This window comes from Centrocercus urophasianus, unplaced genomic scaffold (genome assembly GCF_019232065.1).
Source record: "Centrocercus urophasianus isolate 14NV4802_14NV808 unplaced genomic scaffold, USGS_Curo_1.0 seq_11, whole genome shotgun sequence".
Classification (NCBI taxonomy): domain Eukaryota; kingdom Metazoa; phylum Chordata; class Aves; order Galliformes; family Phasianidae; genus Centrocercus; species Centrocercus urophasianus.
The window spans coordinates 12293273-12308898 of NW_024884253.1; the positions used below are offsets into that span (position 1 = coordinate 12293273).

At 38.1% G+C, this 15626-nt stretch overlaps 1 protein-coding gene across 7 annotated transcripts in view; it reads left to right on the forward strand.

Annotated features, from left to right (window-relative positions):
* The window catches only part of ENPP2 (ectonucleotide pyrophosphatase/phosphodiesterase 2), a 70694-nt gene that overhangs the window by 41179 nt on the left and 13889 nt on the right, over positions 1-15626 (forward strand). For 6 of the 7 annotated variants that reach the window (XM_042838008.1, XM_042838017.1, XM_042838051.1 and 3 more), the window contains exons 12-17: positions 8028-8139; positions 9532-9657; positions 11780-11811; positions 12437-12564; positions 14565-14652; positions 14806-14893. In XM_042838008.1, coding sequence (XP_042693942.1) covers positions 8028-8139; positions 9532-9657; positions 11780-11811; positions 12437-12564; positions 14565-14652; positions 14806-14893 — 574 coding nt within the window. Of the gene's footprint in view, positions 1-4375; positions 4532-8027; positions 8140-9531; positions 9658-11779; positions 11812-12436; positions 12565-14564; positions 14653-14805; positions 14894-15626 lie in introns of all 7 variants that reach the window. The other variant, XM_042838060.1, reaches the window with a different exon arrangement.

The following is a 15626-nucleotide window of genomic DNA, read 5'->3' on the forward strand; positions in this document are numbered from 1 at the left end:
GGTGCGACAACAGAATTTAATGTTACTCAAACAGTTTATCCTTCTTAAACGTAATAAAACTATAATGCACAAAATACTGAGGAAAAATGCAGTGAAGAGAAAGGCTTATTTAATGCTAACAGCCTGCAGTAGCCAAAGTAATAATTCTAGTCTGTCATGAGCTGTAAAAAGCAGCTATTTCCAGTTTCATATAGACCCTAGAGGATTTCAGTTAGTTTTGCCAATACTGCTCCCTCAGGGCTGGTCTGTTGAGTTTGGAAAAGATTTTGAAGCATTGTAAGGTATTTTAAAGAAGAATTATGTGCAAAACACTGCAGTAGTTTAACCCCTTGTTTGGGGTTCGGATTGCCAATGAGTACAGCTTCTCTGCCAGCATGGTGCAGGTTACAAGAACTTAAAGACTGTGTGGTTGTCTGGGATTTGTGGGGAGGGAAAGTAAGTTCTGTGCCCAAGTGTTTTACTGCTTGGGGTGGCTGGGGGCTGAGCATCTGGCGAAGCTCCTCTAGTCTCAGTGGAAACATATGCCTGTAGGTTGCAGCCACAAGACTTCAGGAGTTTTCATATGTGCTTTTTAAAGGGTAAACAAATGTTTTCAAATCTTTGAAAACTGAGGAGTATATTTACGCTTTGGAAGGTAATACCAGTCTCCCTGAGCAGCCAGTTACCAAGCAGATGTTTCTTACTTGTTTGCTACACATCTGGTAGCTTCCTCTACTGGAGAAGTGAGCAAGAGAAGTAGCATTAATCTTTTTAAATGTACTTGAATTATTTGGGGCTGTTTAAACAAATTTACAGTGATAACGGATTTGCTGTGGGTAGCATCCCTGCTGGAGTAGTTTTAGCCATGGTCTCAAGAGCAGCATCAGAGAGGAGTTGAAAACACTGTAGTGGATGGGAAGATAAAGTCCATGTTATGGATATCCTGCAGTTAATATCTGCCAACACTCCTGCTAAATTGATAGGCATTGATATGTTTTCATGTTGTCATCTGACTCCAAACAGGAGAGGTATCTGACTCGGCCAAGCAAGAGATGCATTATGAGAGCTGTCTGATTCAGATGCAGCTCAAGGATACACCACTTAATGATGCTTCATAGTTCCTCTTTTTGAAATATTACAAGTGTGCGGCTTATGACTGACAACTGTAATTTTATTTATCTGTAGACAACCGCTTCCGTCTGAGCAGAGTTGTGAGGCTCTTTCCATGGACTTAAAGGACAATATAAAGAAGATGACAGTGAATTTGATTTTTACATTCCAGCCTTTAACAAACCAATTTAGCACTTTATGCTGAGTAATGTAGTTTCAGATTGATCAGAAGTTTCTGAAAAGTGAAGTGTAACTGTATCATCACAGGAAAAATCCCTATAAAAGCAAAAGTCCCTAACGGCTTTTGTTGCTTGAGGGTTCTTCTGGACATTTATCTGAAGGCTGACCTCTAATTCAAGTTCTTAATAAGCATGAATTAATAGTTTGTGAAATTTTTACAAATGAATTTACTTATGCCATTTGTATTAAACACAAGAAGTGCTTGAAATTGATTTCTAGCCAATTGAGAACAGACAATTTAGCAGATGAGCATGTATGGGCTTGGAGTTCAAACAGTGGCCACAACTTTCTGAATGGAAATTTAAGTAAATGAATACAGCTGTGTAAGTATACAGATGCTGAGATTTGTGAGGGGCCTCATTTCAGGATAGAGAAGCTGGGATTTACTTTATATTGTTTCTCTTGACACTTTGTTCTCAATATTATTTTTAGGAGCTACAAAATTTACATAAAACAGCTGGGAAGGAGTCCTCAAAGGGACCCTGTCCAGTTGCTTCCTAGATACCGAGAGCATGACCTCCCTGTGCAGTTGTTCTTTTCTTGTATACAGCTGGCTGTGCCTGGACAGTTGGAGTAATTCTGACCACTTCATTTTTCTTCATACAAAGGCAGATCAGTCCAACACTTACATTTGAATAAACCCTGTAACAACTATCTGCTATATTTAAGATAGGCTTTTTATTTCTTTTTTGAAGAGTCAGGATTTCATGATGAGCTTTTGTTGCTGCATATGGTCGCTTGAGAAATTGTTTCATACCTCAGAATCTTCCAGATCCTACAAAAGTCCATTAGAAAAGTGGGTGTTTACTAGAGCTTCTTATGCCAAATAATATTGTGAATGTTTTTCAAATGTATAATCTTAAAGGTCAAATGGCATCCATGGCCAATAATCTTCGACTTCCAGACTTCAGCTGATAGCACTTAGAGCTTCAGAGGACATACACAACAGTCTATGGACAGAGTTAAAAGCTGGGATTAAAGGGAATTAAAAGCATTTAAGCTTTATTGGGTGAACTGTCAGCGCTGTTGATATAAATGGAATACATATTATGGTCAACATCCACTACCCTAACTTTGCATGTTCTCTAACATTATGAATTTCAGTGCAAATGAAATTGATTGCCTATGTAGGGTTTTTTTTGTCTGTTTGGAGGGACATGAAGGAACTTCTCAGGAAGCATATTAATGGATTCTGCTGCATTTCCAGAGGCAGTTATGCAAGTTATCAAATATGTGCTTGCTCTTCATTTACTTCTGCATTTTTTTTTCTTTCCCTCTGTGCTTCTGCAGTTGAACTCTGGTATGTTGGTCCATCTGGGTCAAGAAGCAGAGCTTTGGCTGGCTAGTTACTCTTGTGATGTTACAGTTCCCTTCTGTAAGCAGGGAGGGATTTGTTTCCCTCCTCCATAACTCTGTTCTGACTCTTTTCAAGCAAAACTAAGATGTGGCTGGTTAATAAGAACTTGGCTTTTTTTTTTTTTTTTTTTTTTTTTTAATCTTAGCTAACTTTTATTTTTGAAAATAAAACTTCTAGATGTATATACTACTGAAAGAGCTCTAAAACACATCGAAATCTGGCATTGCTACACTGTTCCTGCTGCTCCTCTAACACGCTGTCTTGAGACAGCCATTGTCAGTGTTCAGACCTGGGTCTCCTACGCTCGCGTTTCTGGCATACTGAAGCTCTGTCTGAGCGCCTTCAGAGAGAGTAAAATGAGAATCCTTCCTTTCCTTGCTGCTCCTTTCATCAGGACTGCACAAAGCTTGAAGCGTTTTAAAAACAGAAAACTCTGGTGCTGCTTTATTAAAATGCCTTTCTGGAGAGAGACGAATGAGACTGGACTAGAATCTCCTTTCCAGCTGCTTGCCTTGGAAGCAATGAAACAGCATGGCAGATGGTAACATTCCCCTCCTTCCCTTCCCTATTTACATTGCTCTGTTACTGAACAACTGTGAGAAGCTGACTAAACACATAGAAGTAAACTATCATCATAAACCAACTCTTGTCAAGCCCACTCAGCGTGCTCCGTTGTGTGCAGCGTATCTTAGTAAATATCTCCTTGGAGGCATCATCTGTCACTGCTTTGTATGCAACCCTGAGCAGTGCCGAGAGCCTGTGACTCACGTAAAGTCAGTGAGAGTGGTAAAGTTCTAAATTACAAGTGAGTTGATTAATGGGATGGTATTTTTTTCCAGTTATGTCTTACAAGGTTTTTCCCCTTCTGTTTATATATCCAGATATTCGTGCATTTATGAACAATTACCCACATGAGATATCATACCAAATGTATTAAGAAAATTAAATTTTCAAGTTGCCCTTAAAGCTGCTAACAAGGCAGGTGCTGCTTTCAAAGGCTCTGCCACTAATAAATATGCCCTACCTAGCTGATTTGAAGGATGCAAGCTCCAAGCTAACTGAGCCTCACCTTTATGGCTTTGTTCTGTGGAACTGCAGTCCCCAGTATGGATTAATGGGACTCTGGTGATTTCAGTGGGGTTTATGGCCTGGCACACAATGCTAATGCTACTGATAAGAATATCTACTGTCACCTATTTGAACAAAAATGTGTATGGAAAATCATGCAGAAAGCCATTTGGTCTGGACAGGTGCTAGTACTCATTCCTGAACCACCCCCCAAGTGAGATGCACGTCCACCTGCCTTCTGCCCCAGACAATCATGACATTTTATGCAGAGATTTTTACTAAAATTGAAATTAAGTTTACTTTTGATAATACTAATGAATTGACACTTGATCAGTTTTGAAAAACAATACTCATTCAAAACCAGAAGCCCCATCTATTTTCTGAAACACCAATTTCATTTGCTTTTATCCTGTCTGCTCTTGTAACTGCTGTTCTGCTTTCAGTACAATTTGGTGTATTCCTCTTTAAAGAGAGACAGATGCTAAATTGTCCAAAGGCCTGAATTTTTGAAAAGGCCTCCATTTATGCATAAGGACTAGCTGGCATAGGTGGCTTTGCTCTCTGATGTGAGTGGAGACAGGCTTTTTTTCTGAGTCCAGACATCTCTCCCCGCCAGTACAGGAGAGTAGTTATGGCTCCCCTCTTACTCCGCCTAAGAGACCTAAGAGAAAGCTTCCTCCTAAGAGGAGACAGGAAAGACCAGTTGCAGCTCCAAAGCAAAGAAGAAGAAAAGTACGTAGAGTGGATCAATATGCTGCGGAAGCTCGTCGGAAGAAAGTAAGTTTATGCATATTCCAAAATTCTATGACGGAAGTGCCACTTTTTAGGCACTTCTCTAGCTTTACCTTTCTCAACTTGAGAATCAGTCCGTGCTTCAGGTTGGGATTTTGCAAACTTACTTCTGTAAGTGTACTGAAGGACACAAAGGAAAGCAGCCAAAGCAGACCAAGTCTTCTGGGAGCTATGTTTCGCTTGTTTCAGACCGTTTGCTTTAGGGAAAGTCATCTTAAATCCTCTTATGATTCCAACCATCAGCTGGAGGCAATGTCAGATAAATACATGGGAAGGCAGAACTAGTGCTGCCAGGCCTCATTAACTCCCCAGCTCTTTGGAGCCTGGTGATTATTTGAGATTCTATGTCTAGTTGCCCAAGTTCTGGAGATGTCTTGAAAACATGACTTATAAAATCTAAAAGGGAAAGAACTTGTAAAAGTTGTTTCAGAAACAATTACTTAAAAACTAGTTAGGGACTTTGGAGTGCAAACGAGTCTTGATAACGTGGTTTCCGAATGCAGTGTATTTGCAATGAAAATGGTGCCAAGGTCTGTTTTCATTGGGCAAATGTCAGATGGGAATTGTTTTATTAGGAAAGGATGCAAGAGAACAAGAAAGCGTGTTCCCTATTATATTGTCTTTCTCCACCTGGCAGTAAGTAAACATGTCAGGGGTGGGAGGCCACTTCAGTATTTCTTTCATTTCAGAATTTTAAGTAAACAATACAGAAACATAAACAAAATATTATATAAACCAAAAATATTTCTACTTTAGGCATCAAACAAGAACCTTGGCGTGCTCCCTTGTTTCCTAAAAAAGCTATAGTCTTCTTCTCAATAGCATTTTTGTGGATGTATTTTTTAACTTGTTTCATGATTGAACTTAAAATAATTGTTTTGAGACAGATTTGGGAAGTGTGAAGGAGCAGACAGGGACACACAAAGCTTCAAGAACAGTTAATACAGATCTACTTGAGAGGAGAACTTAGAACTGCTGCGATGATACTGCTATTACTCATTAATTTACCTTCCCAAGTTTTAGCCGTCTCACACAAACTTGCAGTATTCCTACTGATGTGAGCACATGTAGCTCTCCTTTTTCCTTGTTTCTCTTTCTGTGATTGAAAAGGTCATACAAGCTTCTTATCCTTCTTCTTATCCTTACTGTGAGTTTATCACTATTATTTTGAGAAACAAAACAAAACAAAGGTTGTTACATGATGTTTCTCATCCTATCTGCAAATTCATCTTCTGGTGCTGATTGGTAAGGGTGGAATACAGTACAGATCGGATTCTACCATTTAAAATGAACAGTGGCATTTCTTCTTCCTCCTAACAAGGCTTCTTCTAAAGGAAAACTCAGGAGAGAATCCAATTGTAATCTGTATGATTCAGATCTCATACTCAGTGTTTTCGCAATAATACCAACTCTTTAGTACTTGGATATCTGTATATCTTGAAAGATTATATGCTTTCATACATCTTTGCAAAGCCCTGATATCAACATACTGGGTGAAGAAAGATATATGCAAGACTTACTTGATCACCAATAATTCTTTGGAAGTTGCACCTGGGGAAAAACACGAGCTTTGCTTCAGCACAAAAAAAGTAGCCTGAAAATGCCACCTACAGCCTTGCGTTGCAGAGGCTAGTTGAGGAACAGCCTGAGTGTAGTAGACTAATAAAAGCTAACTGAACTTAAAAAATAGAGAGAATGCAGTGAAGTGAAGTCATACTACCAAGGACTCTTTTCTGGGTTACTCTGAACACAGTTAAAATAGTAAAAACAGAAAGTTGAGTTGTGGATTTCTTTTATTTTTTTTTCATGTGTGTCTTGTTTCTTTTAAAAATAGACATTTTCATTTATATTGACATTTATACATTTTCAGAAATGGCACTGAAGACTTGTAGATGAAACTGGGAATGTGGGAAGTTAAACAGTATTGCCATTAAGCATGAATTCTTGAAATCTCTGGAAGCCTGCTGAGATCCACCTGGCTTTCCAGTTTCCCTAAATTAGCTTTGGATTCAGCGTTTGGATTCAAAAATTGTATTTTCTTATATGATAGATGTTGTGCAAATAGAATTTCATAAAAAGCGTGCTCTCAGTCATTGAAGAGTTGATAGTTGAAAGTGCCGCTGCAAGAGGCATTTTTTTGTTGTTGTTTTTTCCTTTTATTTTTTTCCATTTTAATTTGAACTGTCCCATGGTTTTAACAAAACCAACTACTTAGTCTTTCCTGATTTCAAATATTTCAAAATATCACCTGTTACTTGGACATCTTACATAGTTCAAAACTATTCCTCCTCTATCCTCCTGTTTTCCTCTCCCACAGGTCACTTCTTCATCTACTTACAGTGCCAACTGGGAGATGACATTTCCCATCTTATCTTCTGCACACTATCAGACTTGTTTAACATCCATCCCTTAATTCAGGCAGAGGGAGAAATTCTGAATTACTGCTTTCTGGGTCATACTAAAGTGATGTTTCTTCTCAGAAAATTCTGCCAAAATTTTGCGTTTTCTCATCCAAAATTTGTCAGCTTTCTATTTTTCATTGGAAGAATATTTTGTTTTGTGTATTTGTACCAGCCAAATCAAACTGTCTGGGTACAGTGACAAGATACGCTTTCTTACCAAAACCAGAGCAAAATCCAAATCTTCTGCTTAAAATCTTTAAAACATTTTCCTTTTCCGTTCTACCCAGTAAAATTGTTTCATTTTCTTATAGCTAAAATCACAATGCTGTTAGAATTTTTTGGTGTTTTCTGTTTTCTTTCTTAAAGAAGCTTGAATTAAGAAATCACAATACCATATCTGTCTTCTGGGACATGCTGACACTTTTGGCAAAACTATCACTTGAGATTTTGGAAACTGTTGGCTTTGAAGATGAAGAATGCTCCCTCCAAGCCCCATGTGCTACTCAAGTGACTTGCATGTTGTCATCCTAGTATCAAATGTAATTTGAAGTGAAATTCACTAACTAATTTGAATGAGTCTTAAATCCAGAGCTTCATTTCATGTTTTGACTAAACCATTCATATAAAATAGCCACTTACAAAGAGCTGTTTATAAGAAACAAACTGAAATTCACATGCATTTTTCTAACATTTTTACATCGCTTTACAAAGGCATGTATGCCATTGGGAGGCCCAGGATCATCCATAAAGATCTTCTGCTGTCCTGTGACAGCATCTCAACAAGGCTTTCTCATGTTGCAGTAGATGTTTAGTGCTTGATCTAGTAGTGGTTGGCAACACTGCCTGTGACAAAGGGGTTGGATCTTGATGATCTCTGAGGTCCCTTCCAACCCAAGCCATTCTATGATGAAAATGGAAATAGTACAGTAATTGTAGGTGTAACAGCTCAGCCAAGGTTTTGCCTCTTGACCTGGATGTTATCACATCAGAGTTCTGCCAAAGGACCTTCACTTGTAGTAGAAGGAGGAACATTACAATTACAGTTAACTTTTTTCTCTCCTTTCTACGTATTTGTACAGATGATGGTAAATCCCCTGAGAGAGATTGACAAGACAGTAGGACAACTGATGGATGGACTGAAACAGCTGAAACTACATCGATGTGTCAACGTCATATTTGTTGGTGATCATGGTAAAATAAACAAATTCTTCATCAATATATGCAACCTTGCACAATGTAGCTGTACATATAATAGGTAGCTTAAATGAAAGTTCAGTTCAAGTTACTTTTGTGCTGTTTTTTTCCCCCAGTAGTTTAAATACTAAACCACTGCCAGTCAGTGTAAACTGGTAACTCTATTTTCCCGTTAATCGTCATTGGAGAACACTTCTCTTTCACATCAGAGATCTGGGTATTCTCCATTTAGAGTTTCTCAAAACTTGGCATTTCCAATATGACATCCAAGCACAGCTCTCCTTGCATGTACTGGAACACCATAATGGGCCTAAAATAATCTTTTTGTAAGTTTTTGTAGTAGAAAGCATTTTAATAGCATGTGCGGAGAGGAGTGGAGCAAGACATTTCTTGGCAATTAATGAGACAAGTTTTTCTACTAGGAGAAAGACTAGTATCTGTAAGGAGCTGTGTCCAACTTCAATAGAAAATGTCATCAAAGTAGTGGAAGAAGATAGAAAAACAGTCAAAAGTTATTTTCAGATCAGATGAAGAGTCACCAGAGAGCAAATATATAATTGGTAGGGTTTTTTGTTTTGTTTTGTTTTCTTAAGTCAGAAGAAACTTTGCAATGAGAATAAATCGCAAAGTCAAAAGAAAATTTTATTAAGTGATAAATGTGATCATGTTTGAGAGAAACCTGCTTTTTCATACCATTTTAGCACTCCTACTGAAAGTCACAAATTAATCATGCATTTGTAAGGAATTCTGGTCTGTGTAAGTCTTTGTCTAGGAACGTCACACAAGAATAGCTAAATGAGCAATAAAATGGAATATGCCTTCTTTCTGGCCTTGGGGAGAGAAGGTTAAGGAGCAGGAAGAATTTCCAGGGGAGGTAGTGTTGTGCTGTACTGACTGTGACTGGCAACACATTCCTCCCTACCACAAGTGGCTGTAGGAGAGAACTGTTTATCTGTGGCTGACTTAGAACAGACCACCAACAGACAATACCTTTTGTGTATGACTTCTCTTAAAATCCTTTGTTTAAAAAAATTCAACAGCCCCGAAGTAGTACACTAAACTAAAAACAGACTTTGATTTTTCCATGAGCTCAGTCTGAAGACATGTCAGTGCACACATGGTGGATGTGGTGCCTGTTGCTCCAGTGTTCGGTGCTAAGACTGGTATTTCTCTTGTGCAGGCAAGTACTAAAAGTACTCTTGATTTGGTTTCTATCAGTGTCTGTCGTTGCAACTAGATGACTGGAAAAAACAAGAATAAGATTTGTCACCCAAAGGAAAAGAGTACATAACCTGTTTGGTTGTTTTTGTTTTTTTTTATTGTTCCTGTGCTGTTTTGGAAAATGTGTTTATTCTCAAACTGGTTTAAACTTGTATTTTCTTTCTGCAGGGATGGAAGACACTACTTGTGAAAGAACTGAATTTTTGAGCAACTATCTGACCAATGTGGAAGATATCATACTGCTGCCTGGATCTTTAGGGAGAATTCGCCCTAGGTCTAGCAATAACCTAAAATGTAAGTTAACTGTATTTTTTATGTTCTGAGAACTAGACTCCATCCTTTCCTTGGGATGAAGTATTCCAAAGGGTGTATGTCTGCAGAATGTTGGTGGGACATTCAGAGTGGAGCTCACTAAAGATCAGCTGTATTTCCAGTCTCTAGTTCACAGACCCTATAGTGTCAGAGATGTGTCAAGTGGGTAACTGAAACATTCTGGGTTAAAAATCATCTATTTTGGTAAGAACAGTCTTGAAGGCAGTTTCAGACAGCAGCATACATGTGATTGTAAGTTTATTTATGTCCTTCTTCTCTCTCCCGGTGAAAATGGGACTTGAGGGAGCTCAGTAGTGCGTGGTTTGTATATAAGGAAAGAGTCTGATTCCTTTTTTGAGCTAACAGAGAAAGTGAATTACTAATTTTGAGCTCAGCTTCATGCTTTTAGCATAAATGAGGAACAGAGCAGGTTGCTAAATAGCAACAGACTGGGGAACTGTAGAGCATGCATTCAGGCACTGTAGTAATAATTAAACTTTGTGAGAAACTCACCCTGACTTGATGTTCAAGGTTATCTGGTCTACAACATGCTCAAGAACCAATCAGGAGTCCTCTGGTGAAACTTGACTCTGTGATTTAAGACAATACTGTCCCAACTGTACATCTGTTGCCCTGATTTCCCTCCAGGGAAGCAGTGCCACAATGGGCCTTGAGCCAGCACCATGACTGCTCTGGTTCTGAGTACTGGGACAAACTTTGCTTTGCCAGCATTTTAAGCTAACAATCAAACAGTGAAACTTAAAATTAACCATAAGTATCGATGGTGATGCAAACTGTGCTACAAGGATGATGACTTTTGGAAGAGGGGAAGATCAGATAAGTGGGACATCCTATTGATTCATCATAGCAATGCACATATATGCAGGCTGAGGACAGATTTTACAAAACCTTGGACTGTGAGGATGAAACATTGCTAGAATGATAGCAGAAATAATAATAATGTGGTTAAACTTTTAGATACTGATTTATTTCATTTGAGACTTAATTTATCTGGGTATTTGTGCTCAGAATACAGGAATACAGAATGGATGTGCAAAAATTTTTGGAAATAGTCTGTACATTTTGCAATGTACTAGGATAGCATAAGACTGAATTTCTACCCTTCAGTCTACTAAAAATTCATATTTTAGTTCCTCTGAGAATATTTTTTTTATGATCTTTCAATCTTTGAGTTCCCAAATTGCTGAGCAAAGTTAGTTTTCTTTGGAGCATGAACAGCAATATCTTTCAAAAAGATCAACTAGACTGATCTCTGAGTCATACTTCAGGGTTTCCTGCAATGCAGTTTTCCTCTTTTGGCCTCTGTCCACAGCTTCCTTGTTGGATATCTGCAATCACACATAAATCATCTGTTTGAACATAGAACAAAGAAGAATATTTCTTGAATTTAGAACTGGAGTTTACCTCCAATAACTGCCAAATCACCCATTTTTTGAATTCCTTTTCTGCTGTCCTATTCCATGATACTGCATCAAGACCTGCAGACACTCCTTTGCCATGGATAAGCCTGTAGCTCGTTTTGGGATTCGGTGGAGCTCATTTGATGCTCAGCAACATCATGCTTTCAGCAGTGAAACAAAAAGAGTTAAGCAAAAGATTTTCCCCTACTAAGAATTTGTTGTTACTTTTTTTTTTTTTTTCTTCTTAAGACTGAAGAAATGAGTGAAGTACTAAGAGACAAAAAACACAACATATTTATCTTACTGTTTTTAAGGAAGCATGTTAGTGCATTCAAATGTGCTCTCAAAATCTTTCAGAAGGGCTGATTTTGTATTTAAAGCAAACATAAGACTTAAAACTATATTTCCAGAAAATAGAGTAATTGTTCAGCTAAGAGTATTTCAAATCATAAAACAGTGAGCAACACTACCTGAGCAACTAAAATATCATTAAGTAAAGGATAAGAGGTTAAATTTAGTTCCTATTCAGCATATCCCAACTGATGCATTCTTTTAGTAAATATCAGCCAACCTCTAGGAAGAATCCTTCTGTAAGTATAAATTCTGACCTTGTGACATCTTCTGCAAATGTCTTATTTTATTAATACTTTTCTCTTTCTCTTTCTTTTTTGTTTGCTTAACAGATGACCCTAAAGTGATTGTTGCCAACCTTACAGTAAGTATTTCGCACTGCTCACTTTGTGTCCTAATTTGGACATTATTCAACATTCCCTCCTATTTATCTGTTTATCTATTTGTCTGTTCCTTCAGAAATGGCAAATAATCTTTTAGGATAAATATTTTACTAGCAATTTGAAGATGCTGAAAAAGCTCATTTGATAGCCTTAAACCATAACCCAGCTTAATGGAAAAAAAGTATTTTAAATAAAAACTCATTAAAAAAAAAAAAAAAAAAAAAAAGGAGATTTGCTAACCAAAGTGCTTTAAATATATCTGCAGACGAGATGTATTTTCAGCATTTATCTTTCCTCTGAAATTTAATCTTGGGTTTGGTTAGCTCACAGTTGAAGAATTTTATTCTTAAGTAAGCATGACATTTTACATGATGCTTTCAAAAGGACTTCCATGAGAATGAAATTTTCCAAAAATCTTTTGATTGCTCCATGTGCCCTGATTTTATGTAAACGTTACAAAGAAATGACTGAACCACGTATCTAGAACGACATTGCTTCCAAGACATCATCGATAATGCACTTAACAGCTTCATTTCTGTACTTCAGGGTTTCATGTGCCTCTGAGCTAATTGACAGCAGTGTCATCTGCAACCATTTATTTTACAGTGCAGGAAGCCAGACCAGCACTTTAAGCCATACTTGAAACATCACCTTCCTAAACGCTTGCATTATGCTTACAACAGACGAATTGAAGATGTCCATTTATTGGTCGATCGCAAGTGGCATGTAGCAAGGTAAACTCTGCTTTCAGCCTAGTGTCAGTGTGTTTTTCTTTCTGAGAAAACAAGACCTGGGACTAGTTTGTCTCCAGTGTCCTCCTCCTGCCATCTGGGAACAGGAGCAGTTTTGAACTCCTGGTGAGATTCATTAGGTTCATGGTCCCAGTTTGGAAAAATAGTTGTTGGATGAAAGAGAGAAACCCAGATTACTTTCCTTTCCTGAACAACTGTGTTTTTTGACTAATTAGCTTATATATAGGAACTGATAAACTTTTTTAGTAAGGTGCAAACTTACTCCAACCAGGTAGTGAGGAATATGGGAGGACTGGAGAAGTTAGGGTACAAGAGGCTGGGTGGAAGTACAGGGTAAATGGAAAGAAAATTGAGATATTTACATAGTGAATGTAAAGCTGAGAACATGTGAAAGAGTAGTATAGGCTCATCACTGAAATGTCTGCATTGTATTTTGTTGCAAAACAAATCCACAGCTAAACAGGATGCTTTCTGTCAAAGCAAATCCTGTTTTGGCTTGGCCTTTGCCATTTGCCTCTGAATTTTCAGTTATAAAGCATGGACAATTTTTAATGCTCTTGGTTCAAAATGATGGAGAAAAACCACAGAGTGAGCAAAAAAGACAGGGATCTCTTGGAAAGAGTCCAGCGGAGGCCACAAAGATGGTGAAGGGCCTGGAGCATCTCTCCTACGAGGAAAGGCTGAGTGAACTGGGTCTGTTCAGACTTGAGAAAAGAAGACTGAGAGGGGACCTGATCCAGGTCTAGAAGTATCTAAGGTGTGGGGGGCAGAATGGCGAGGCCGGACTCTTTTCAGTGGTGAGTGGAGACAGGACAAGGGGAAATGGCCAGAAACTGCAGCAGAGGAAATTGTGTGCACAAATTGCACAAATGTGTGCAAGAACTTCTTTACAGTGAGGTGACGGAGCACTGGAACAGGCTGCCCAGGGAGGTGGTGGAGTCTCCTTCTCTGGAGATGTTCAAGACCTGCCTGGATGCCTACCTGTGCGACCTGGTGTAGGGAACCTGCTTTGGCAGGGGGTTGGACTCGATGATCTCTGGAGGTCCCTTCCAACCCCTACAATTCTGTGATTCTGTGTGAGCAGAAGAGGAGTTGCCTTGGCTTATGAGTTTCTGATTTAATGTATACTGCTTTTCTTGCTTTGATCTTTTGCCACATTTTGTATTACAGCAGAGAACGACTGGGTCTTAACGCATAGAGCTGACTCAGTGGTTCCTGGAAAATGACAGAGATTTTAGCATATGCCACTCTGTTATGAGCTTTAAATCATGGCAATTTTCTTTACCTATATAGCTGCCAGGCAAACACAAGGTGTGTTGTAAATGCCTTTTGACATCTGTGCATACCGTGCTGTGAATTATGCAAGGATCATTCTGCTGAAGCAGTGAATGAGAAGCTCCAAATGCTTTCTTGCAAAATTTCACTAGCCAGTTGGCCATTTGCCTTGTATAGTTTCTGTGGCTAGGGCTCACGTACATCTCAAAGAAGTGGACAGAATTTTAGGCCTATCAAAATTTTTAATTTTAAGATTTTTACTGGAATTGATGGGATTAGGCTGGAGGGTCAAGTTTATCATTTTTTTATTAATTGCATCAACATATTTCCTTTATTTATTATTTATATGTTCTGAAATCTGATTCACTAGTGATCTATTTGTTAGTGTAATTAATTGTATACTCACAACCAGAAAAATGGTTGTTTTTGACCCGGTTGCTGTACTGGAAACTCTAGTAATTTACAAGGCTTGAATCAAATTTTTGCAGGGCATAATTTTAATACACACAAATAAATGAATTTGTAGGATAGTCCAGTCCACTGCATGGCTTGCTTATACATGGCCCTGGTGAAATCATATGCAAAAAAGTGTTCAGGAGCAAGCTGATAATTATACTTCCTAGGGTGCAATACTTATTTTTTCACATATTTTGTAAAATAGTATTCAGTCACAAGCTGAGAAAATAGCTAATACTTTTTCAATTTAGGAAAGCTGTGGATGTTTACAAGAAACCAACAGGAAAGTGTTTCTTCCATGGAGACCATGGCTATGACAACAAGATAAACAGCATGCAGGTACGAGCAATGCAGTAATCTTTACAGAAGTGTTGTTAAGCCAGAAGATATTTCAGATCTCTAAAATGTAAATATTCACTGAAATAAACCCTATGATTTAAAGTTGTTCTTCTGTATTCTTCTCACTCTTTTTTTTTTTTATTTTTTTTAAAGACTGTCTTCATAGGTTATGGACCTACATTCAAATACAAGACCAAAGTACCTCCCTTTGAAAACATTGAACTTTACAATGTCATGTGTGGTAAGCTGCCTGCTTGAGGAGTTGTAAGAGAAACATGCTGCTTTAACCATAAGGGTTTATTAGACACCTCTGGGCTCAGGCCCTGTCTCTCTCCCAGCATCCCTTCCCCAGGGTCTCCTTCCCAAACACTGAGGGCATTTCTCAGGGGGCTGGGCTTGCTCTACTTTAGCAGCTTGCCAATAAAACGTATTAACATAGTTCTGCTGCATGCAGATTGGCACAAATCAAATATGCACCACTACAGCGCACATTTGCATATACAGACCTCATTAGTCTAGGAAGGAGGCTTCTGTACCTCCATGTTTCGGGGAGCAGTTCAGGGGCATCATTTAGCTTTCTATGGCATTTCCTAATATTATTATATTTCCTAAACTTTTACAGATGATACATTCTGATATTCTGTACAGTCTTTTATTTAATAATGATTTAACACAGGAATAAAACTTGCTAGCTGAATGTATAATTAACTTATTTACTCTTTTTTTTTTTTTTTTTTTCCAAACATGAAGTATCAAAAAGGCAGTTAGCCCATATGTGCAAAGCAGGTCACTAATAACACTGTGTTCCAGATGGTTGGATTGTAGGTTTGTGTTGGAAACTGCAGTAGTTATAATAAAATGGTTTCCTGGTGTCTTCATGCAAATTAACCTTCTTTTCATACAGTCTACCATGTTATTCAGGCAGGATTTGCAATTTTATGTTTTGGATTAGCATTTTTATTTTTATTACATTA